The sequence below is a fragment of the Parasteatoda tepidariorum genome, chromosome 2 (genome assembly GCF_043381705.1).
Source record: "Parasteatoda tepidariorum isolate YZ-2023 chromosome 2, CAS_Ptep_4.0, whole genome shotgun sequence".
Lineage (NCBI taxonomy): Eukaryota > Metazoa > Arthropoda > Arachnida > Araneae > Theridiidae > Parasteatoda > Parasteatoda tepidariorum.
This window is the reverse complement of record NC_092205.1, coordinates 74,899,403-74,926,308: the sequence shown is the minus strand read 5'-3', so window position 1 is coordinate 74,926,308 and position 26,906 is coordinate 74,899,403. Positions and strand designations below refer to the sequence as shown.

Sequence of the window (26,906 nt, the reverse complement as noted above, 5' to 3'; positions counted from 1 at the left end):
TTTATACATGTAATGTACAAAATATAGATATGTCTATAAAAATTATTTATTAAAAAAAGAGAAATATGTTATTTACTTTTATTATAGATCCACAAGCGAGGGCTTAATGTGTTAATGGCAATTTGTGATGTTAAACTGGGCCAAAAAATATATGTTGTAGATCCTTGTGTGTAAGTTGATCCCCCCCCCCCNTTACGGTATAGCAAATTTCTGGTGTGTATAAGTCAACCGCTGAAAGAAACAAATATGAAAGTTTCTAAAATTAAAATAACAAAAAAATTATTATGTCTACAAAATATTCTCAAGTTAAAAATATTTTACATTGTTTCCTCTGGATCTCTCAAATAAAGATCCAATGCAATTGTAAATTCCTTTAAAAAATGTGGAATTTAGAAATCTATGGGTTGTGGTGAATTTTTTATAGAACTCAGCAGATGAGGAAGTAAAATCCATTGTAGAGAAGTAAAAAAAAGAACATGTTTTGAAAAAAATCGTTTTAACTTTTTCTACTCTTATTACTATCTGGATTGTAATTTAAAGTCTTGTTTCTAAAAAAAAAAAAAAACCTTTATATGTAGAGAAAATATGATGGAAAAAAATACAACCGGAATTGTATACAACATATAAAAATTAGATTTTGATATAGAGTAGTTATTCATGGTTTATAATGTATTAATCAATGAATGTCCAACTTATAAGCCGACCCCCTTGTAAAAGTTTTGGGGTTTCAAAAATTGGTACACCAGACCAGGATATACTGTATTTAAAATCAATTGTTGGCATTTGGTTATGAAAAAAGTAACTCAAACCTTTCACGTTAACACACAAGATTTATTTTAAAAAGTGTGTAATGAAAAATGTTACGGATAAATTGAAATTTCTTATATATTTTCATTCTGAAATTGTTTTTAAGGATTTAATAGCTGATGCATCAATATTTTTATTAAATAAATGGTAAAATTTAAAAAACCTAATGTTTCTGTAAAATTCAATTAGAAAAATAATTCTTTTTATTGGTTGTTGTAATGAGCATCATCATTGGCACAACAGTCTATGGTAGACCTTAGTTTTCACCAGAACATTTGAAGAGAAACTTCTAAGTTAAACACGCATATTTTTTTTTATGCAAAAATGTTTGAAGATTTTTAGTATTTGTTTAGTAAATGTTTTTAGTATCAAAAGCTTCATATTCATTTCATAAAATAATTGATTATGCAGATGTAAGTCACTGAAGTTAATAGGTCATACTATTTATTTCAATAAGTAGGCCAAGAAGTTTTCATGCTTTTTCTATCTATTAAATTTTTTATGCAATATTTATCAATTTTATATTCATTATATCCTGCTGGTCCTGGGGCAAGAAAATATGTGTTAAATCCAATTGCTAACTTTTTAAAGTCGTGGTTAATATGGAAATCATGGGTATTTTTAATTGTCAAGGAAAGAGGGGACAAATAGTATCTTAAATTGTAATAAAGTCCTAGAATATGCAAATGTAAATTTTTTCTTCCTCTAGAAAAGTAAAAGGTTGTCATTTACTGGGACTTTTTTGAAATGTATAATCTGAAATAATTACTTATAAGTTGAAAAATACTTAGTACTTTTTAAATATTTAAATTTATTTTTCAAGCAATCTTCATTTGATAATTAGAAAAACTGTTGCTCTGGCACTAATTTTATTTCAAGAAGTATATGAAATAATTTTGTTATATTATTGTCACTTTTTAAAATTATATTTCAAAAGTTTAGGAAAACTTTTCCTTTAATTTTATTTATTTTTTGCATTCAAAAAATTACAAAAATATGTTCTAACGGACTCTTAATGTAAATTAAATTTGACATAAAGTTATTTGTCTGTTTGGTTTTTTAATTTTTTTCTACTAGTATCTGAAAATGTAAATCTTTCTTGTCAAAACTTCAACTCTTGTTAGGAAATGGAAATCATAGTGGAATCTTTTAAAATATTTTTGAATTTTAAAATGCTGATTGTAATTTATTAAAAGGGCTTTACAAAATTATTTTTTTACTCCTTTTAATTGGTCATCTTTAGCAGCCAGCTGGTCTAAGGTTAAAAACTTTGCTGCTTTTAGCTTCACATTGAGCAGGGGCTGTGCTGTCTTTGGTAGCATTTCACTGAATGCCTGGTTTTTCTCACAGAAATAATATCTATCGAAATATTCAAAATTGTATCAAAAGTTCTAAAAATTATGTTAGTTTAATAACATTTTGCCTCTCCCACCTGGAACAAAAAAATACTTGGATACTATTCTACTATGAAATGTTTTGTCCTAAATTGAACAACCTAAAAAACTTACATATCTCTAAAATGTAGTTTACTGTTCGAAGCTGCTTCAAATTTACACAATACTTATATATCCACCTCCCTTTTAAAATAAACAAACCTATCCAGAAGATCACTCAGACTGCTATGTCTGCTGGAAAAAATAAGCTCCATCTACAGATAAGGTGAATATGAAAATTCTAAGCTAAATTAAAAAATTTTCCATGTTAAATTCTATTTGTTTTAATGCTTTTATTTTTTATAATGTCCTGAATTACTTCTAGGGCAATTGGCACAAGACTTAATTGCTTACCAAGACAATTTTCTGTTTCTTATGTAAGTAATTTAACAACTATTCGCTGCATTTTTATTTAATTTTTTTAATAAAAAAGTATATTCTGCATATGAAATATATACCACCATAGCTGAAATAAACAGCAATTTTTTTAAAACAAAATGCAATGATAAAGCTCTAGAAAGTTCCTTTATTTATAAATTTTTTTTTGTTGAAAGTTTTCAAACAGGAAATTTAATATAAATGCCTCAATTTTTTTAAACAAAAATCCTGAAAGAAATTTTTTTCCCACTTGATAATAGTTTAATTTAAACCAGTAGATATTTACTAAAAAAGTTCTTAATTTATAGAAAGTTATTAATTTATAAAAAATACTGGTTCAACATTCAGTAAAAAGTATTTCTTCCTTAAAATCAAAAATGTTTTCTTCATATTAATAAAATGGTAATTTATAGATTTTTATGCTATCTGCTAAATATTTTTCTCACAGTTACCTTAGATCTATCAAAATTTTAGATCTAGCATAAAATGTGTGTGTCAAGCAATATATTTGTTGAGTACTTCTTGAAATATTTTTTTAAAATTTTTTTATTTTCAAGTTAAACAGTATATTATGTATAAATAAATAAAATTTATGCCAGCAGTTTCGAAAAGGAGAGAAAGTTGATAAAATCTGTCTGTAAAAATCGGATAATTTTTTCTCTTGAGTGTTCATAGAATAGGTTGGCTTGATTTAATGAGTAAATTGAATTACTGATGTTACATAGAAAGCTTTATGCTTAAATTATTTCAAACAACTAAGGTGCTAAAATGTTTTTTCTTTATTTATGAAAAGCGTATCGTAGGGGAGAAAGTACTTACATTTTTTTGTTAAATATATATAGTACTAAAAATAGAATCGAGTAAACATGCCTCTGGAGAAATAAACTAATATTGTATTGGGATTTTGCTTAATATACTGAATACAACATGACAATTAATAGCATAATCTGTATGAATTATAAAACTTAGCTTAATCTTCTCTTCTTTGTTGCAATGTATTTAATGACTTGTAAGAGTTTGTTGAATTTAGAAGAATCCTAGAATGAATCTTCAAGTAATGAGAAACTGCAGAATTAAATTGGCAGGTAAATATAGCTTTTTTTAATGGAATTTTTAAAAAACTTGAACAAACATACACCAAGATATTAAGAGATGAAGAGGTTTGGCTGCTTATCGAGACCTGGGTCTTTGAAAATTAGCCAAGTTACAATCTTTACTAAACCAGTTTAATTCAGTAGTTTCCAATCGCTTGAGGATTTATTTTGGGTGAGTTTCTACAGGCTCTTAATTTTAAAAAAAAAGACAGTATGCTTAACACATTTATCTTAAAGACTTTTCATTAAATGTAGCTTTCCTGAGGCATATTTAGACAATGCTAATTTTATCACCATCTGCCTGATTTAACAAAGATAATTAATCTACTTTATTGAAATCTTGCTATGTTTTTGTTTGTGAACTTTCTATAATATTTCTATATAAATATACTTTCTGAAATCAATGGAAGATAAAAATTCAGCTGATTCATTTTTGACACTTTTGAATACTTTTAATCTAGCACATTTGTTGTAAAATCTACATACAGTGAAAAACATTAGCATGGATTGTGCCATGCTCTGACAATAGATAAAATGGCAATATATACATACAAATAGTAAAAACACTCAGTATATATCAAGTTTTAAATTTTTTTAAGTGTAAAAAAAAAAGTCTTGTTAAACACACAATCAGTAAAACATTAAACAATTTTAAGGACACGCATATATATATACAATAAACATAAAATGTAACTTTGTACATATCTACATAGAAAAGATTCATCATTGTTTGAAAACTTATAAAATGTTCTTGAATACATTCCAATAAATTATGCTTAAAACGATTCTGCAAGTTTGAATGAACTCTATTCTTTTGGTTCAAATCAAATATTTCAATAATTATAAATTAGTTGCTTTTGATTAGGTATGATGTCAAAGCCAAGCTATCGAAAGTTTTTTTATAAAGGAAAGAAAAAAAAACTTCAGCTTACAATATTTCTGTATGTATAGTTGTCAAGTTAAATATATAAAAGAATCAGTAGATACTTTCAAAGAACAAACTGGTTTTTTAATAGCAAAGAAAAATGACTGGAGATGCATTTTCAATTTTTTAAATATGAAAAAAAAAATCCCCTAGCTTTTTTTTGGGCTTGGTCTACATCTGCAAACCCTGATTTTGGCAGATTTGAAAACTATTAAAACATACAAAACAATTTCTTTGAAGATTTGATCACAAGAGAATTATCTTAAGCATAACTAAAATTATCTCAATAGTTCTTGTTTAAGCAACATTGTTAGTCTTTATCACTTGTTAGCCTTTTTTTTAAAGGTGGCTCACAGCTGTCTTCACTTAAATCATCTGATTTCAAGTGCATAGACCCATCTAAAAATTATTTAAGAGACATATAAGATAACTACTTTGGAAAATCAAAATTAAAACATTTACAAGTAGAAAAGTTGCATAAAAGGGAACAAACATAAGGACCTCAAGCATAAAAGCTGTCAGTATATTGAATTCTATTTCTGTGAAAATAAGTCTCAAGAAATACTCATTTTTACTTTGCACCTTATATAATCATATTATGTTTTGCTTATTAAGAGAAACTTCGAGAAATTGACATTTTTAATTGTATATCGTCAATATATTTTGCTACGTTTTTAAATCTTATAGATCTCTGTACCTTCATTCATGGTCTTTCAGAGTGTGCAACAAAACATCTCTCCTAGAAGCAAATTAAAAACTACAACACTTGTTTTTTTTAGAAACAAGAAATGGGGAAATATTTAATAAATCACAAATCTTCAAGAGAATATTTTTTCACACCCTTTTTACGTATGTTATCGTTAAATTCAGTTACTTCATAGAATAACTAGGTATTTCATGAAATAAGTAGACAAATCGGTTAATGTATGTAATAGATGAAACATTTCATACTTTAACTAGTTACTCTATGAAAACGTCACAGTGAAAAATAAACTATTTCAAAATTATTTCATAAATAGATAATCACAGAAAAATACATTTTATCAGTATTGCGGATTATTAGTTGAAAAATAAGGAAAAGCAGATAATATAATCCATTATTGCTCATGAATCATGTCAGTAACTACGTCTATAAGCAACGGAATGAAGTGCGCACACATATACAAAGCAGCTACAAGCGGTTCAAAGAACTTTTGACTGCCATATTGCATACTTTAACGATCAGGCAATCATTATTCTTAAATCGTAGAATTTAATAATTTCATTTACTTTAACTTGTTTGGTTATTTCATGAAATACCTAGATATTTTACGGAATAACGAATTTCACACTTTAACAGGAACACTTTCCAGGAACAGTGGTCAGAAAGCCAAAAGGAGAAAAATAAAAATCTAAAAATTTGGCAAAATAAGGGTGATTTGATTTTTAAATTGGTGAACAAAAATTATGTTTGATTTTAAATTCATGTGAATACGAACATTACAAAAGTTATCAGGAGACTAAAAATGGAGTGAGTGTCTAACAGGATTTTTGTTAAAGGACTCCAAAAGTAGTGCAAGACACAATTTCTAAAATTTTTTAAAGCCAAAGATTGACTATCTTGTCCAATGGATTATTTTATTTGGTCTACCTTGGAAATAAGGGCTGGCGATAAATCTGAAAAAAAGGTGGGCATTCCTAAAAAATCCTTGTGTAAGGATTACTTTAAAATAATTCAGATTTGGAAAACCTTATTAAACATACTTAAAAATTTGCAACAAGGCAATACATACTATTTAGTTTTACTTCCCGTAAATTCTTGATTAGTTTTTGAATTTTCAAAAATTTTATGAGCCAATTTAGCAACAAAAACATATCTGTAATCCATATATAAAAAATATTAACACATGTCTGTAGAAATGAAAGGCAATTTTAGTTTTAAAGACCATCTACTTATATTAAGAAAAAAATAAATTAATGCTTAATTTTCACTTAATGTTATCTAATTATCACTATATTTTTTTCATAATTAAATCCAACACTCAGAAATACATATTCAATAGAATAAACATTTACAAATCATATGAAATTGTTTTATAAAAATCATTTAATATTGATAACCTAAAAGAATATTAATTTAGCATAAAATTTAAAGAGCACTGCATTCCAAGATACATTATTCTGCATTCCAAGATACATTATTTTGAACTGCTGTAAATGGATTTTTATTAATCTTTACGTTGCTATTGTGTTCTAAGCAGTTTTTATTTAAATTTCTATATGAAGTACAATTCTCCAAAAGCTCTTATTAAACAGACTATAACATGGTTACCCATTAGCCACTGCTAATCTAGAGTTTTATGCACAGGAATTAATTTTGTAGTTAGTTTTTAATGTTATCTATATAATTTATAAGTAAACAAATAACCAATTTAATTGCATAATATTGAAAATCATATCCCTTCTTAATAAATAAAATAAACAGACCTGGTTGAGAATCTGGAAATTGAGCATCACTGCTGTTTTCCATGCTTAAGTTAGTGGCATCATCACTAGCAGCTCGCGAGTCTTGACTTATGTCTGCAAATCCTGTGAAAAAAATATTTATAAAGTTATGTTTGAAAAAATTAAATAACACAAGTAAAAAAAAAACTGTAATTAAGAGACCAATTTAAAAAATAAAAATATATCATTTTTCTTGATTCAGAATTAATACAAAGTGGTTATATGAATCAAGGTACAAAATGCTTAAAGGTCACAAATTTTTTACAATATAGGTAGGGACATAGCATTATTTTTAGGGGCATTCATTTTGAGAGATCTAAGCACAGAAAGAATGAAGTTTCAAAGAGGTTATCTGCTGCCAAGAGTCACTAGAACACATTAATCACCAGAAGACCACAGAGAAAAAACATGCAAACCAAACAAAACAAAAAAAACTCAAATTTCAATGTTTTGAGCTATAAAAGACGGCAAGCCTAAATTTTCAAATTGAAATACAAGATAAAATTATTTAAAAATTTTTCAACAAGAAAAGTGAAATATTCAAATGCAATTTCAATCAAAGTTAGCTGAAGAATTATGGCCAAAATACAGTGAAATAGGGTAATGAAAGAAGCTGAAAATCCACTTAAATTCAAAAAATGTTTTGAATGGTACATAGATTACAATACATTACAGAAGCTTACATTGGTCAAAAATTTAATGAATAGAGCAGGTTGGTTTGTCATGACAATTGAACTTACTGCCATTGAGAATTGATTTCTTAAAAAGAAACATGTATTAATAACATGTATTATTAACATGTTGGAAAAACTGTACATTAACTCCGACGATTGCTTAGCAATCTTTGTTTCTCGATGATAAACAGACTTCAGTCAAAATTAAAAATTATTCAATTAAAAGGTCCCAAAATTTTTTGTATATTAATTCCAACTTGATTCCACAGAGTTAGTTTCTAATTTTATTGGAATAAAAATAAGACCTAATAATTATGCTCAACTACCATTGTAATTGCACCCAAAAACAACTTTTTAAATAATTTTGACCAAAGAGACTATTTAGCAATGATGTAAAAAGTCACTTTTTAATGTTGTTAGGAATTTATATAGCTTTTATTGTGTTCATTATTTTAATTGCTTATTTTGACTGAAGAGAGTTTTACATAAAATTCATATTTAAAAAAAGTAAAAACCATTAAAAGGTAAATTTATTCGCTAATTATAAAACTGCAACCACTATAAATTAAAATATATTGTATAATAAGGTGTTATAAATTTAATTATATTAGGATGTTTCGTCACTGCGTGCCAACTCTAAAACCGTCAACATTTTTCACACATGATTGTTTCTCATCAGGTAAAAATTTCAATGGAAAACAAAATTTATTATATTTTATAAATTTAAAAAACTGTTGTCAAAGAAATAGGGTTCATCTCTGGGGAGTACGTTAAAAATGAATTTAACAAGCCTCCAAGGTTATTAAAATTTGATAATTGCCAACAAAATTCTTGTATTTGATTTAATTATCACAAACTATTTTCGCCAACATTGTCATTTGATTAAAAAAACTTATATACAACATAGCATAATATGGAAAAATCATGAAATTACTTTTTGTTTGAAATAATAAATAGTGCTGGATAAATAAATCAACAGCAGGTACATACCATTATAACTTTAATTAAATGAATATTGATAACAACAAAATATATCATTACTTTTTTTTGGTTTGTCAAATGACCACAACAGATAATTTTTCTGTCCAATAAAACTGCACAAAAAAGTAAAATGACAATTTATGTAATTATATTAATGATAGATAAATTGTTCTTCACATATCGATAAGTACAGAAATTGAAAGTGACTCTATAATGCTGAAATTTATAACCAAAACTCCTTTATAGATGAGAAAACATTAAAAGTTCTTAGAAATTTTTTTTTTTTTTTTTAAAGTAAAGATCACGATTTCAGAATAAAATAGGCAAACTTTTACAGAAATTTTTCTTTTTCCTTATAAAAAAAAAAGAAAAAAAAAGAGCAGTTCTGCAGGAAAAAAAATAGTAAAATACTTCCTTGAAAATTCTCATTATTTAGTATATTATGTTGAAATCTAGATCTAAATTAGAGGAATGCTGAAAATCATAAGAATAGTTGCCTGTTGAAAAATGAAAAACATAGAATGGAAAATAAATATTTAACAGTTACAAATAATAAAAAAATATTATAAACTTTGAAATAAATTAATTTTAAAAATGCACAGTACCTTAAAAGACACTTTTTAATCACTGAAATTATCTAGGAACACGTGTATAATATTATTTCACTATATTCATATTCCACAAAACTTAAGTGCGTTGAAGCTATTTTAACATGCAAGGAAAAAGTAGCTATATTAAAAAATTGTAAATAAAACTTTTACATACATATCCTCATGACATCTGTGATTTTTAATTTTTTTAAAAATAAAAACTAATGTGCAATTTTTTTTAATTACTTCATTTTTAATTAAAAAATAGCTGAACAAACTTGGAAGTTAGCCATTCTTGATCAAAATATTTTAAATTCAATCAATAAGGAAGACATTGATTTCAAGCTGATTAGTTCCTTCTTTGGACATTAAAAATTTTGTGATATTTCTTTAACTAATCTCTTCAGTCACATAAGAAAATTGTTATTAAAATGTAATATGTAGTTACCTAAACTTGACTCTTCCATGACACTTGATATAGAACTGGATTCTCTTGTACAAATATTTTTACTTTCACTTCCAATAGGAGAACCTAAATAAATAATTTCAGTCAATATTATAAGTATTCAGAATCATTTCTGACTGAGTGACATTCACAAACTATTGAAATTAATGTGTTCATTCATTAGTTATAAAATGCACATTAATTAAACTATTCCATAAAATATTTATACAGTCGGACTTCTATTTAACAAAGTTCCATTTCACGAGTTTCTCTATTTTGCGATTTTTTTCGAACAAAAAAGAACATTTTGGAAATTTCTTTGTAAAATAACTTCCAAACAGTGAAGTGAATTTTCTATTTAACTTTCCTTTGAGATCCACTTTCCTTATTTCCCAAAATATTTCAAACTCGTTATCATATTTTATGGGGGAAATGATCTTGAATTGATTTTTGAAGTTGCTTAACTTTTAGAGAAGGAAGTAAAATCCCTTTCCCTTTTTGATTGCATTTCAAACGAACAATTCAGATGAATTAAACATAAGAATGCATGTGGGAACATATATCTAAAATTACTTTTATGATAAATGCAGCTATAATTTTATAGATTTTTTAGTGGAAAATGTATGCAGCGTGATAGAGTAACATTGGATAATGTTTTGCTCTATTCTTGCTTTCCATGCAGATTTCTTTTATGGCTAAGATTTATAAAATAAATAATAGATACTAGTTTACAAGGTAAAGATGTATCAATTGCTATTTTAATTATGTCTAGTGTTTATGAATTAAAAACATGTTTCACATTGTTTAAGTATTTCAAAAGGTGATTTTCTATTTAAAGAATTTTCCATACAACGAACTTATTATTGGGATTTAGCGACTTCCTTAAATAGAGGTCCGACTGTATATTATTAGATCAGCGTTACAAGGTGTTATGTAGTATCTGTCCTTAATATATATAATTATATCCTGGTCAAAACTGAATAAAAAAAATACAAATCAAGAAGTACAAAGTAATATTTAAGACAGGAAAACCACAAACTATCAAAATCTGCCAAATATCTGGAGCGAAAGCATGGATGAAGATTCTAAAAATATACATTAAAAGGATTATTACGCATCACCATGGGTAGCTTAAAGTCCGGATCAAAGAGTTAACAAAATTTATCTAAAAACATCACTAATTTTTTATGATATACTAAACACTGTTTACTAACTTATTTATCCATAGTTTTTTTTCTTTCTATTTTTTAAAGAGCAAATATTGCTATTGCTCCACTGAATGCAACTTTTCAGTCATAAAATGTGATTCCAATTAAAGTATAACAACAAAAAATTGTTTCAACTGTATAAAATCATTCATACAAACAGCAATGAAATATCAGTAGCATATTCAGGGAGGAAAAAAAAAAATTCTTTCAATCTGCATTGAAATAGATTCACCAAACAGGTTATGTCATATCTCGTTTCTCCGGAGTGATGAGTTTGGATGATCATTCAATAGTGAATGTAGAAGGGAGAGTCTTGAGAAAGATCCACTCAAAAACAATATGTAGCATAATAATTTAAAGGCAATCTCATGAAAAATTTGAGTTATTCATATTAAAATTCGAATAATATAGGATATTATAACATTGATTTGCACAGTATTCATGGAATTGAGCAACACATTCCAATAAAACCAATTCAAATTATAATGAATAATTTTTTTTTCTCCATCATGGTTAAATTTTTTAAACTTTTGTTGTCTTTTTAAATAAGCAATTCAAAAGTAATCTGGGGCAATTATTTAACAATACTGCACTTTTATACACAGTATTCAAACTTTCTAAAAATTAATTTTGAACATAGCAAATATAATAAATGTGTAGAGTAAAAATAATATATCAGTTGAAAAGAAGCACAATAAGAAACATATTTTTTAAAATTTAATCTAGATTTCTTTTACATCGAAAGCTCCGATAAAATTCATTAAATATTTAATATAATATAAAAATTTATTCTATGTTATAACAATATTATAAATAAAATACTAAATATTTCTATTTAAAATTGTTAAAACTATTTAGTTATAACTAATTAACCACTAAATAAATAAAACTATAGTTATCTTTATTATAGCTCAAACTCACACAAATTTAATGTTAAATAATATAGAATGAATATACATTAGTTTCCGCCCATATTAAATCATTGGGTATAACTTTAAACATAAAATTTAAAAAGAAAAATTAAAAAAAACATTCACAGCCGTTAAGAATGTTTTTATAAATTATAACTAAAAATATTTTCAAGTTAACCAATGATTTTTTTAAAAAAAGGAGACTTAAATAAATGATTTGACAAAAAAAAACACAAAAAAAAACAAGCTATTTAAATAAATGATTTTTTTAAAACACAAATAACCAGAACACAGATAATTTTACCAGAATATAATTATTATTTAAACAGCGAATTAATATTTTTTTAAAATGGAATGTGAATAAAAAAAAGCAGTGTTNATATTTTCAAGTTAACCAATGATTTTTTTAAAAAAAGGTGACTTAAATAAATGATTTGACAAAAAAAAAAGTTATTTAAATAAATGATTTTTTTTAAAACACAAATAACCAGAACACAGATAATTTTACCAGAATATAATTATTATTTAAACAGCGAATTAATATTTTTTAAAATGGAATATGAATAAAAAAAAGCAGTGTTTTTCAGGGATGGCGGCTCATTTTTATAAAGAGGATGCATTTATTGAGTTGAACGGATACACTTACACTGAAATAAATCATGAATGAATAACCAAAAATTATAGAAGATGAAGTTGTTAAATACAATATTTTATTATTAAGAGCTTACTCTTGCCACTTGAAGACTTTCCTTCTTGCAAGCATTTTTCAATGTTTTCCTTGTTACCTCTATTTGATGCATTTTTCCCCTTGGCACGAGTCTATGTAATGAAAAACTAACTGATAAATTTAATGAAAAACTACATAAAAATCAGAGATAGAAAAAGTCTCAGAAATATCAGGACTGACACTTAGGTAAGACTCCAAAATTAATCGCTTTAGTTATTTCAGATATTTTCCAAAATAGTTGCCTGATGTATATAAGATTCCCACTTCTAACATATTCTTAAAATATTTTTATTTTAACAATATAATGTTATGAAAATTATGTATCTTTTTTCAGACATTTACATTTCATAAAATATGTACTATAATAATTTTAAAGACACAAAATGCAAGCTTTTAAACTTTATTTGTTGAAGATGCATCATATACATCATGTTATGCAGGTTTTCAGAAATTCTAATAAAATGAAATAAAATAAAAAAACGTGGAAATATGCATGAAGGAAAATTTTGCCTGTTATAATCATTGCTATATAAACAATACTTATCCATACTATGTAGAGGGAAATAAAATATTGAACCGGTAAACAAAATTTCAGATTTTTCGTAACTGAGTGCAAAATAGCCCATATTTTGGAGAAATTAGTCACTTTAGTATCCTTTTTTTCCTATATAGTTGTATGAATTGGCAACTCTGAACTACAGATGTTCAAGTTTCAAAAGTCTAGCGGAATCACTAACATCCCAATTAGATTTTTAAAAATGTAAAATTTATAAAACAAAATTTTAATGTTAGATATAAATAGTAGCAAATAGTAATCTAGTTAATAATTAATTAAACTTAATAATTAATTAACAAATTTGTGTAAGGCAATAAAGATAGAATAAATAAAAATTTCTCACAGAGTCAAAGTTCAATAGCAGAACAAATAAGCAGAAATTGTGTTGGAGAAATCTTTTGCTGCTTGTCTTTTTTTATGTTCTTCATCTGCCTCAAATATAATCCAGTTTTTAATTTTCTGTTCTGATACATGCAGAAAATAACCAAAATTTATCTTGTTTTTATTGCAGATCACCATACCATCAGTTACACTTGATATAGATAATTCACAGGTTTGGTTCACCACTGAATGTTGTTTCATGGTGGATGAAACTGGACTTAAGACCAGTGTCAGACCAATGAATCACCATTTATTCATTTATTTTGTGTTTTATTTTTATTCAGTTTTAAAGAGTAATAAATTTTTTTTTTTTTTTTACCTGTGCTTCTCTGCTTGGCACTGAAAAAAAAAGAAGTTTCTTTTATTGAAACAAATCAGTAAAAATTCTGAGACTTAAGAGTAATAATGTACAGTGCACCAAAAAAAAAAAAAAAAAAAAACTCTGAATAACTCTTAATTTAATGAATGGTGAGACATTCTAGGACTGAATCTTAATGATTTGAGAGGGTGACCCCAAATATGCTAAACAATTAGTGCAGTTGAAACTTCAAGTTCCATCCATTCCATTTGAATCCATCGAAAAAAAGCTATGTTTATTTAGATAAAAGATGTTTTTGTGTCTAATTTTGTAACTTAAAGTATCGTATGCACTAATTAATAGTATATATGAGGCTACCCCCTCGAAATATTAAGATTGTGGTTAATTTTCCTATGTGGTTGTTTTTTTATCCGCACATTGTACATCTTTCATAAAATAAGATTTTTTTTCACATACCTGGAACCCATTTATAAATTTTCATAGTCGTGTCACCAATAGTCACCCATTTCTTTTCCCTAAAAGTAAACACAAAAGCAATTTACAAAATAAGTCTGATACATTTTCATTTATGAAGGGATTATTAAAATTATTCACTTCTTCAATTACTGTTATAAATTAGATGAAGAAAACAATCTCTTTTTGTCCCACTTAATTCAAATCTATTCGATCTTCTTAAAGAAAGAAATAAAGTAATGTTTTAGAAATTATGTTTTAATTAAAAAGAAGAAATGCATAAATTTGTGCCTAAAAAATCCGTGCCGTGCTGTAAAAAGTAAATGGTAACTATTGAAACAATAGAAGAAAGAGAAGATTCATGTATCGTGATCTGCAGCAGAATAATCGCCAAGCCTTGGCAGCTACCAGTACTAGCCGACGAGAATTGAAAAAATAAAATAAAAAATCACAGGAGACCAACTTGAAAGGTATAACTTGAAGACATGTTTAAAGAAATCCCTACATGGTTTTTTAATTAAAAAAAAAAGAAAGAAGACTTTGTTATTAGAATGAAATATAGAAGATTAGACAAAACGAAAGTATTTATTAAATATAAAGTATGACAGAAAAAAATAAAATAAGATGTACTAAGAAAATAAAATTTGTTTTAGTTATTTGGCACCATTTCTACTTGATCACAATAAAATAATCTTCCATGTATTGAAAATAAGTATTTTCTTTCTAATTCTTTGTCATTCAACATTTTCTTCCATAACAGCATTAAACATTTTAAGTCGACGTTACTATTATTTGGTGAACGAAAAATGTTGGACCTCGTATGCTGTTAGAACATTCTAAAGTTCAGAGCTTCTTACGGGATGCAAGGAAGGCAGTTGCATTAACCGAGTATATAGTTTCAGGGCCTGCGCTNAAAAAAAAGAAGTCTTTTTATTGAAACAAATCAGTAAAAATTCTGAGACTTAAGAGTAACAATGTACAATGCACTAAAAAAAAAAAAAAAAANAAAAAAAAAAAGACTACCCTCTCTTAATTTAATGAACGGATCTTCACATTCTAGGACTGAATCTTAATGATTCGAGAGGGTGACCTCAAATATGCTAATTAATTAGTGCAGTTGATACTTCAAGTTCCATCCATTCCATTTGAATCCATCGAAAAAAAGCTATGTTTATTTATATAAAAGATGTTTTTGTGTCTAATTTTGTAACTTAAAATATCGTATGCACTAATTAATAGCATATATGAGGCTACCCTCTCGAAATATTAAGATTGTGGTTAATTTTCCTCTGTGTTTTTTTTTTTGGCACATTGTACATCTTTCATAAAATAAGACTTTTTTTCACATACCTGGAACCCATTTATAAATTTTCATAGTCGTGTCACCAATAGTCACCCATTTCTTTTCCCTAAAAGTAAACACAAAAGCAATTTACAAAATAAGTCTGATACATTTTCATTTATGAAGGGATTATTAAAATTATTCACTTCTTCAATTACTGTTATAAATTGGATGAAGAAAACAATCTCTTTTTGTCTCACTTAATTCAAATCTATTCGATCTTCTTAAAGAAAGAAAGAAAGTCATGTTTTAGAAATTATGTTTTAATTAAAAAGAAGAAATGCATAAATTTGTGCCGTGTTGTAAAAAGTAAATGGTAACTATTGAAACAATAGAAGAAAGAGCAGATTCATGTATCGTGATCTGCAGCAGAATAATCGCCAAGCCTTGGCAGCTACCAGCACTAGCCGACGAGAATTGAAAAAATAAAATAAAAAATCACAGGAGACCAATTTGAAAGGTATAACTTGAAGACAAATTTAAAGAAACCCCTACATGGTTTTTTAATTAAAAAAAAAAAAGAAGACTTTGTTATTAGAATGAAATATAGAAGATAAGACAAAACAAAAGTATTTATTAAACATAAAGTATGACAGAAAAAAAAAGAATAAGATGTATTAAGAAATTAAAATTTGTTTTAGTTATTTGGCACCATTTCTACTTGATCACAATAAAATAATCTTCCATGTATTGAAAATAAGTATTTTCTTTCTAATTCTTTGTCACTCAACATTTTCTTCCATAACAGCATTAAACATTTTAAGTCGACATTACTATTATTTGGTGAACGAAAAATGCTGGACTTCGTATGCTGTTAGAACATTCAAAAGTTCAGAGTTTCTTACGGGATGCAAGGAAGGCAGTTGCATTAACCGAGTATATAGTTTCAGGGCCTGCGCTAAGCATTTGCCACCTTGCCAAATGCGATAAAATCATAAATTTGAGAAATAAAATTGTATTTTGAAAAAAGTATTGGCGATAGACTTTTTCCATCAGAAAGAAAAATATAGAGTTAAGTTGATCCTCAAAATTACGTCAAAATAAATTTTAATAAAAAGCCTATATTTTTTATTTGATTAAATAATTTTCAGTAGATGAGCCACATAACCTATTAAAATTGGGTTTAAATAATATAAGCCTGAAACAAACTACCGTAAAATAGTTTTCTATGAAAAACATTAATCATAAAAAATGTTCAAGCTTTGCATTTGGCAAAGACTTTCAAAAATTGGAGAATACTTATGATATTTGGCTAATACTTTGATATCTTTAGCATAGGTCCAGAATTTTAGGAATTCCCTGGCACCAAATGAATCTTTGCACTGACATAATAAATTTGTCAGTGGACAAATCAGAAACAAACTCAAGATGTAATACTCAGGCAACAGCACATTTGAATAGAGCAATGCAACTCGTTCCTGTAAACTGATATTTATAAACAAGCAAGGGCCCAGCAAAATCAACACCTATAAACTTGGAAGGATTTCGATATGCTGACTATATCAGATGAAAGCGGAGCTTAATTCTGTCCCCTATTTCTTTGATTAAAGAACTTATATGGTAAACACATTTAAATAATCATTTTTTACTAATTATCCAAAATTCTGACTTAAGTTCAGACAGTGTGATGATGCAAACTTATATGAGTCTGTCGAATGAGAAATTCTGCAACCCCGTGCTGAAGGCCAGGAAATATTTCTGCGTCTGTATCTGCATACAAATAATTAACATCTTTGAAAAATACATTCTCTCTATTTTTTGGGCATATTCCTGTAAAACTACAATCGCCAAGATGCCAAATGAATTTTAAATGCAAATTTTAAAACATGTAGAGGTTTTTCAAGAAGGTGGTTACCAGTTATACTTTTTTAGTTTATATCCTTCTGTGGTTTTTTGAAGTTTTCGCTCGCAAGTTGCAAAGTCTTGGTAATTATTCAGTCGCAGATCACACTATGGAAATCTTCCCTATTTTTTTAAGTTATTGCAATTACAAGAGTCCGATAGTTTTAGTAGCCACAAATATGTATCAATAGGGAAATAGCTCTTAAAACTGAAATAACTTGAACTCAAATATTCTAAAGATCAATAAGTACTGAATAAGTGGAAAACAAAAACAATTTAATCAATATAGAGCTCTGATAATTTATCATAAAAGTTTTTCCATTCTTACATATTTTCATTCACTACTTTACTTATTTTCTTTCCTTTATATTTTTAAACTTAAAATTTGTTTTAAAAAAATGAAAAGTATACAAATTCCCCCGAAATTTAGGATAGTATTGGGGAGATTTCTGCATCGTGATCAGTGGTCAATTCTTGGCAATTTTTAGGGAGCGGACTGCGAGAAACTAAAAAAAAAAAAAAACATAACAGAACAGGACCGACTTTAAAGGTATAACTCATAGGTGGGGAACCTGCGGCCTCCACGAGGTACTTGTGCGGCCCTTTGCCACCTAGTACAAAATGGTAGAGTTCGTTTCAAAAAACAACTATTGTACATCAACGACATGTCAGTTGCGCGAAAAATCCCGCCAAAGACTGAAAATTCCACAAATTCCTTTGCTGAAAATTCCACAATATTTATGTCATTTACATATCTAAAAGAAACGAATAATGTTCTAAGTAATATTTATTTGATAATAAATTAAAATTACAAAGTACTATAAACAAAATTTGTAGGTTTCAGATCTCCCATTTGAGTGTCACAACTTGCTTTGGCTTCCCTGTTGTGATCTTCAGCAAACTGTAGTTAACAGTGCGTGCTTATAACAGTTACACGGCTTATAACAGTTGTTAAAGATATTATTTGATATTCGTTTTTTTTTATCCATCATGTCAAATAGTAAGAGAAGAAAATTAGGTGATGAAAACAGAACATTTAATGTAGAATGGGAGTTAGATTTTTTCTTTACTGCTGAGAAAAATAAAGTGATGTGTTTGTTGTGCAATACAGTTTTAAATACTTTAAAAAAAACGAATGCAAATAAACACTATTTGACTCATAAAGAACATAAATATTTCGCTTTACAAGGTGAATCACGAAAAGCTGCACTCCAAAAGTTGAAAAATGAGAAGCATCATTAGTGCCTTTGTAAATCAAAATTCCGCTGCAGTTGCTGTTACGTATAAAATGGCACATATACTTGGAAAAAGGGACAAACCATTTAGTGACATTGAAATAATTAAAAAATTATCATTTTTCAAAACATTGCTTTGTCGATCGGAAATATCTGCACAACACTTCCCAGAGCTAGCTAAAATGTTAAATGAGCAAAACTGTGAAAATAAAATATTCGATGAATATGTAGGTGTCTTGGATTGTTTAATAGAAGAGTATACTAAAAGATTTTCTGATTTTGACGAGCACACTCCTGCTATGAAACTGGCATTTGAACCACATTTAATAGTTATATCCGAGGCTCCTGCAGAACTACAAATGGAGTTAATTGATTTAGGGGAAGATAGTATCATCAAATCCCTTTTTAACGCTAAAAAGGACCCCATAGAAATCTGGAAAAATGCTGTTGAATATCCATGCCTTCGAGAACATGCTCGCCGTTTACTTTCCTGCTTCGGAAGTACCTACTGTTGCGAGACAACATTTTCTCTCATGTCAAAAATAAAAACAAATTTAAGAACGCAAATTACAGATGCACATTTAGAGGATCAATTAAAGCTGTGTGTTACGAAGCTTGATCCAAATATACAATTACTGTCAAACAAAAAACAAAGCCAAATAAGTCACTAACTTAGTGAATAAAAAAATATTTTTTATTGTATTTTTTTATAATATTTTTATATTATTTTATATGTATATTATATTTAAAATTTTGTAGTATTATATTTTATTTTTTCTATATAATGCAATAAATTGTTAAATCTATAGAAAAACTATAATAATTTCACAAAAGTCACTTTCTTAGGTCAATCAGCTTATGCGGCCTCTCTTATTGCTGCCTAATTTAAATGTGGCCTCTAATGGTAAAAAGGTTCCCCACCTCTGGTATAACTCATAGTCACCCCCTGTCAAACATCTATATACATATTTTTTTTAAAATTTGCAATTTTAAATTCTATTTGGCATCTTGGAGATTGTAGTTGGCGTGAGAGATCCCGATACGGAAATATCCAATTAATATTTTAAATTTAAAAGGTTATAAATAAAGATATATACATTATCGTTTTATAAATAAGACGGACTTTCTTCTAATTAAATATATTTATAATTAAAATGTCAGTTAATATTGACTTTCTAATGGCAATTATAATTTTTTAATATAAAATAACCAAAACAAATTTAATTCTAGTAAATTAATAATAAAACTCAGCTGCAGTAGCATAGTTATAACAAAATTTAAATTAAAGATTAAAATACAGACAGACAGACATCAAACTCCGATCAAGCTTCAGTCGTAATTTTCCCTCAAACAGGAGACAGAGATTATTCACAAATTTTATTCTAAGTCAAATCAAACTTCATTATTAATAACTAAATTGAATTAAAAGCAAATTTAATTAAGAATATTATAAATAATATTTCAGAAAAAAAAAACATAAGTTCTTTCAAAGAGCAGCAAAGGTAGAGGTCAAACTTGAATTAAACAGAAAGGACTGTATTTCATTTTTAAAACCTTACAACAAAAAAACGGTAGTTAATTGACTTTTTTAAAAAAATTTCATTTTGAACAAAATTATATTTAAACAAAGCCAAATAAATACTTACCATTTACGAACTTTGTCGATAGCTTGCATAACACGCTTGATATCATCTTTTGCTCGGCTTCGCGTTTCAGCCCGGATCGATCTGGACATCATATTGAGATTTTTTTTTAATGTTACGTCCAATTGAAGGGAGATAAGACTAACAAAACGTTCCCGAATGGTCAATGCTTCACACAGACAAGATTCCGACAGGTAGGGTAAATAACCAGTGTTGAAGAGTAAAGGAAGATTTTGCCGATAAAAAATAGTTTGACAACAAAAGAAGTCAGAAAAAAATATTAGACAGTTAAAGTTGCAGTTTTTGATAAAAATTATCAAACATAGGAAAAAATAAACTTTTTTTTTAATCAAAATGATTTTTTTTCTTCTCTTTTCTTCTAAGAATGAAAGAAAAATAAATGTGGCCAATAATAGAAGTTGTACATAGTTATAATCTTTTTTTCATATTGAACAACGCATTCAACCCTCAGCCATATTGCTGTCGCGACGACATTCCTCTCTCCTCCTGGTCCTATACTACAAGCGCAATAAGAGGAACAACATAATTGTTTTAGTAAGAAATTCAATAATTAAGCAATATATTTTATGTCTAGTTCTGAGCTTTACTATTAGTTGTTTGTTCATTAACTTAAGAGCTGAACAATAACCACATAAACGCTTTTGTTTCGCTGGTGGGTCATTTCTGTTAATGCGTCGCTTATTCTTTCCAGATCAAAAGTGCTAAGAGTAATTTGGACTGTAGTCTAAGAAAATTCGGAAATACAAGCGGAAAATTTATTGGCACAGTTTTCGAGTCCAAAATATTTTTAACTAATCAAGTTCTCACTCGCATCTCTGAATCTTTTGCGTGTACTGCTGCCCCCAGTACTGCTTGTACCATTCCCACTGATTTTAATTTTCGGGTATGCGAAAAAAACACTCTTTGCTAGTTTTTCGCGAATAAATATTTCCACCAATCTGGTTTTCATTCGTATGTGAAAGAATTCTCATTGTATCCTGTGGAACTTAATAAATTATTAACGTCAGGGAACAGAATTATTCTGAACTGGTGATTTCTCTTTAAACTACAACTTTTTAATTGGTTGACTAGGTCGATCGCTTGCTTCATTCTGTGGAGTATGAGCATGCATCAAACGTCTTATGTGAAAGCGCTGAATTTGGCAGAGCAGGGCACAAATGAGGTGGTATAGAACTTTAGTGTAGCAAATCGTCACTGTGACAAACAGCTGTGGGAAACATTTGCCTAAGAAACTTTTCTTTACGCATAAATGACCGTTGAAAAATGTAAGCAAACGCCTTTTTCTTCATTTACACACACACACCAAAAAAAAGAGAAAAAAAATGCGCAAGGTAATATCTTTTATGTTCGGGAAAATTTCAAGCTTTGTGAAAGACATGTTTAGGTTAGGTTAGGTAAAGTTTACATTTTTAGGTTAGATACTAACCTAACCTAACTACTTAGGTACTCTATGTTAATAACATGTTTAGGTTAGGTTATTGCGTTGTAAAAGACATGTTAGGTTAGGTTGCAAAGATATTTTGAAGAATACGATAATGAGTGCTGAACAAGTGTATTCAAGTGTATTTAAAATCAATAAACTGTTATCTTCTTATCCTTGCCATTGCGAACGAAGCAGTAAAGTGTAATGAGCTATCAGGAGAAATTTTCCATTCTGAATGAAATTAAGCCCCATTCGTATTATCTGGAGCCTTAAGAGAAAAAAGCAACAAAAAAAAAAACAAAAAAAAACCTAAGGTTAATCTCGTGGCAGTAAGACATAAATGATATGGCTGCTAGAGATTACCAACACTAAAAATTTTGCCGGGTCCGGGTACCCCGTGGAAATTTAATATTGAACCAGGTCGGCTATTATAACATTTATGCAAAACAATATAAAAATTTTATTTTCCATTTTACTAGATAAAATTCTAATAAAATTTGTTGCTTTAAAATAAATAAAAACATTTGTCTCATTTTTAGATATTTCCTTTAACTAAATTTAAAAAAAAAAATGGTTTATAGAGTAAATTTGGAGGGACATTGCGGATTTAGAATGATTGATTTAAAACTTTTCAATGAAGTGGAGACTTCTAATAAAAATGAAAATTTTATTTCATTTACTTAATTTTTAATAGCGTTAATTAATGCAGTTTCTGTTAAATGGAGGATTTTTAAAAATATTTTAGCAACACGACCATTAATTTTTAATCATCTACATTAAAAAAAATATAGCATATTTAAGCATGTGCATATATAGCATATGGAAGCAAAATTAGAATAACAGTAATACACATCCAGATTTTCCTTGCTGTTATCTGTGAATTTCTTCCATCATGATTTTGATAACTTTAAAAAATATCAATATATATGTCCTTTTCTCTAATTTTATATTTATTTTACTATCATATTACATAATTTAGTTAAACTAGTTTTTAGCCTTAGATTTCCCATTTCCGAAGTTTCCCATTTTACCAAGATTTTCCAGAATTAAAATTCTTCACAAAAGTTAAATATGTCGTACCTCAACAGAAATTTCAGCTTGATTATTAAGAAACTGATGAAATACTTCAATTTCCAAAGATACATACATGAATAATTTTAAGCCTACTTAAATTATAATTATGTTTGTATCGAACATTAATGAATTTTACTCTGCACTAGATACCCGGTAAAATATGTCGGGACGTGTACTTAGTACTGGTTCTTGTGGCTAAAAACCGGGTCCTGGTGATAACTAAGGAATGAAAATATGACTTGGTAGGCCAGGTATTGAGTAATTATTAAATGGTAGTACTTCTTTAATGACTACAATTAAAGATGATTTCTGTATGAACTGTTCTGTTGTCAATGTGCCCCGAAGATTCGGATCCTGCCAGATGTAGCTCCATTCATATACGACTAAAAGCTCACGATCGGTCCAAATAAGGAAAAATTATTCAACAGCGGAAGACGAGACACGGATTAGAGTCCTCTTTCCGTCGGGCTAACCTTGAGAAGTTTTCGTGTTCTTTTTTTCTATAACGCAAATTCGGAGTTAGTTCAATCCGAAAAGTTTGCTAAGAAGGCAAGATTGTCTCATATCTCGATTCAGAACCTTTGGTTTCTTTATTGGGTTAAAACTTACATGGTTGCAAAAATAAACTTTGATACAGCCATAAATCAGATAGGGACGGGTAGTTTATCACCGATAATAACACAATTTATAACGTATAACATTTTTGAAATAACTATCGCTCACATCTCTTAAGCATTTATAGTTACAGAAATATGTAGTTATAAGGGGAATTTATAGTTATAAGGAAAATTTATAGTTATAAAGAGAATTTATAGTCATAGACATCAATATTTATAAGAAAAGCTAAGGTGGCTCATAAGTTTGAGCGTTCGCTTCCAAATTCGCTTCCCAATTTATACGAATTTTGCTCCCTGTTAGCACCGACCACATTGCTAACATAAAATATACTAAGTAATTGACGGATCATGGATTAGAATCCTCTCGCCGTCTGGCTAACGGTGAAAGATTTTCGTGATTTTCCTTGTAACGCAAATGCGGGTTAGTTCCATTAAAAAGTCTTCCACGAAGGCTGGTTTGTCCCAATTCTCGATCAAGGATTCCCCTTGTCTTCTGTGTTGGTTGCAAAATTACAAGACAACGGGTTTGAACGTTGATAGTTGTAATCTAAGAATTGTGTCGCGCTGTTTACCACCGGTTATTAAATAAGATTTATTCATAGGAATGCGAGACCCTCATCACCATTATTACAACTCTGTTTTTTAACGTTGTTTATTGCTCTCACACGCATTCGCAATTAGAATGAAATTGAAAAAATCTGCGAGCATTGCAAATATATGCACAAAACAAAAATTTTGAATTTTTATTTTTATATGACACGTTTAATTCTAATATTTTTCAGTAACAATGAGATTTCAAGCATTATAATATCAGTATATTTTGAGATCAATACAAGGCACATATAAAAGAAAGTAAAACAATAATCTACAAAATGAAAATTATACAAACATGAGCTTCAAAAATGCTGCCGTGCTAAATTTCAAAACATACTCTAATAAAAATTTATAAAAAAGACAAACGAAACTCACTAATACATATTGATAATTTTTAATTATTATATTTTATTAATATAGTTGGTAATTATTACATCCAATTTATTACTCAATCACATTTATAAATATTTAACAATAAATTATTATAAATTAGTTATAAATGATATCAAAAGATCGTGGATTAAAAATAATTACTTATCAGTAGTGTTATATTATTATATTTAATAATTACTGGTTAAAATATTGATATATTCTAATACATTCTTAATTTATTGATTAATAATAATGTCATATTTAATATATATGTTCATTTAAACTATAGGAAGTAATTTGTCGTAATATCTGATAAACTCTGAAATTTTTTACCTAAAACATAATGTTTTGGCACTAAGTTAGGAAAAAAATCACTTCTGAATATGTTTTCATGTGTAGCATTATATGCAAAGAATGTAATCAAATGAGTTAATATTAACATAAATAAATAATTCATTAATAATTTTCAGGCATTAATATTCAATCGATATTTATAGTTATAACTACCAATAATTACGTATTAGTTATCGATAATTGCTAAGTATTATAACTAATTACAGTATAATTGTTATAATAACTAATGAATGAATGATGATACCACATTTATCAATATTTGTTCATGAAAACTATGGAAAGTTCATCAGCTTCTGACAGAATCTGTACGTTCTTGAAGAAATTGGTGAAACGTTAAACCATAATGAATCTTGATTTCGTGCTTGTTTGCTGCAAACATAATGCGGTGTTTATTTGAACCATGTATTTCTTTAAGTTGAACCATTGCATTTGATAAATTAAATGGTTAAATTTGCACAATAATATGGTTCAACTTAGCACCGTATGTTAGTATCGTAAGTTCATCAACTTCTGACAGATTCTGAACGCTTTCAAAGAAATTGGTTCGTGCTCGTTTGCAGCAAACTTAATACGATGTTTAACTTAACCATGTATTTCTTCAAGTTAAACCATTGTATCAGATAATCAAATGGTTTGATTTACACTATATGGTTCTACTTAGTGCATTATGTTAGTACCGTAAGTTCATCAACTTCTTATAGAATTTGTATGCTCTCGAAGAAATTTTTTCCACACTGAGCCATAATGAATCTTAATTTCGTGTTCGTGTGCTGCAAACTTAATACGATTGAACCATGCTGTCCTTCAAATTGAACCATTTAATCAGATTAATCGAATAGCTTAATTTGCATAATAATATGGTTCAACTTAGAACCGTATGAGGGTTGAAGCAAATTTGCAAGTTGTTGTGGTTCAACGTGAACACCAATTTCTAACAATAAAATATTAGCATAAATTTGAAGGTTTTAGCACACATTATATTATTTACAGTTTAGAGACCACTTATGAATATGTTTTCATGAAAAGTATTGTATCTTAAGAATATCGTCTAATTATTATTCGTGTACACCAATAAGATCTTTGACGTATTTCATGCAGCAAAAATTCGCATAAAATTCTATTTCCAACTGCTGTAAAAATTCTCCTCTGAAATTGACTAAAGCTTACAAGTCATTGTACTTACATTGAAAGATATAATATCGTAAAAGCGAATTTTTATTTATAAAAAGTAAGAAACGAACTCGTTAGCACCATTGTACCTAAAAGATCCGAGCAAAAAATGTTATTAAATTATTTCATCCGCTAAAAAAGGGCTATGCCTAAATTTTTTTCAAATCTACAATGTTTGGTAAAAATAATTTCAAAGTTTTTTGCTATGTGGAATAATTACAATTCTATCACCTTGAAATATTAGCTACAACATACAGAGATTTTGATATTTATAATATGCATGTTACCAGCAACGTTGAAAATCCGGAATTCTGTACAATGCTAAAATTTGACCAGCAGATGACTAGCATTTCAATCATTGCCTAGACATTGTAGACAATGACAATGATTATTTTTTAGTAAATAAACTGCGATTATTTAATAAGTAATCGTAAATGTAGATTGTTTTTAATTAGTACAAATATGATATAGTATATTAGTATAAGTTGAAAGTAATTTCTTGGTGCAACAAGTTAGATTCATATTTAATTTTACCTTAATTAGGAAGGCGTACATTTTTAGTTATCGTAATGTATTCGAGTAATAATAATTTTAATAATAACCTGGCAGGGACACATGGACTTTTGCCCGATATTCCCTACTTATTTAGGTAAAAGACCATTTCCTTTCTATAGTTTTTGTTTATGCACTGCCTCTTTTTTAGTTACAAAAAGGAAAACTAACTTTTAACCAATAATAAATGTTTAATAAATAATAAGCTATAGTTAGAAACACCTCCAACTTTCACCAGGCAATCAAACCTGTTTGGATGCTTTTAATTTTGTCTTCTTCTCTAGCGATAGATTTTGATCAG

General features: G+C 27.8%; 1 protein-coding gene across 1 annotated transcript; it reads right to left on the bottom strand.

Moving 5' to 3' along the window:
- Positions 1-4,142: 4,142 nt before the first annotated feature.
- On the bottom strand, positions 4,143-20,719 carry LOC107441661 (chromatin remodeling complex subunit BCL7B-like protein). The gene is made up of 7 exons (XM_043043736.2): positions 20,432-20,719; positions 14,370-14,428; positions 13,914-13,933; positions 12,659-12,749; positions 9,815-9,898; positions 7,104-7,205; positions 4,143-5,036 (listed from the first exon to the last, which is right to left on the bottom strand). The coding sequence occupies exons 1-7, from the start codon at positions 20,521-20,523 to the stop codon at positions 4,948-4,950; spliced, it is 537 nt and encodes a 178-aa protein (XP_042899670.1). The 5' UTR covers positions 20,524-20,719; the 3' UTR covers positions 4,143-4,947.
- Positions 20,720-26,906: the final 6,187 nt, after the last annotated feature.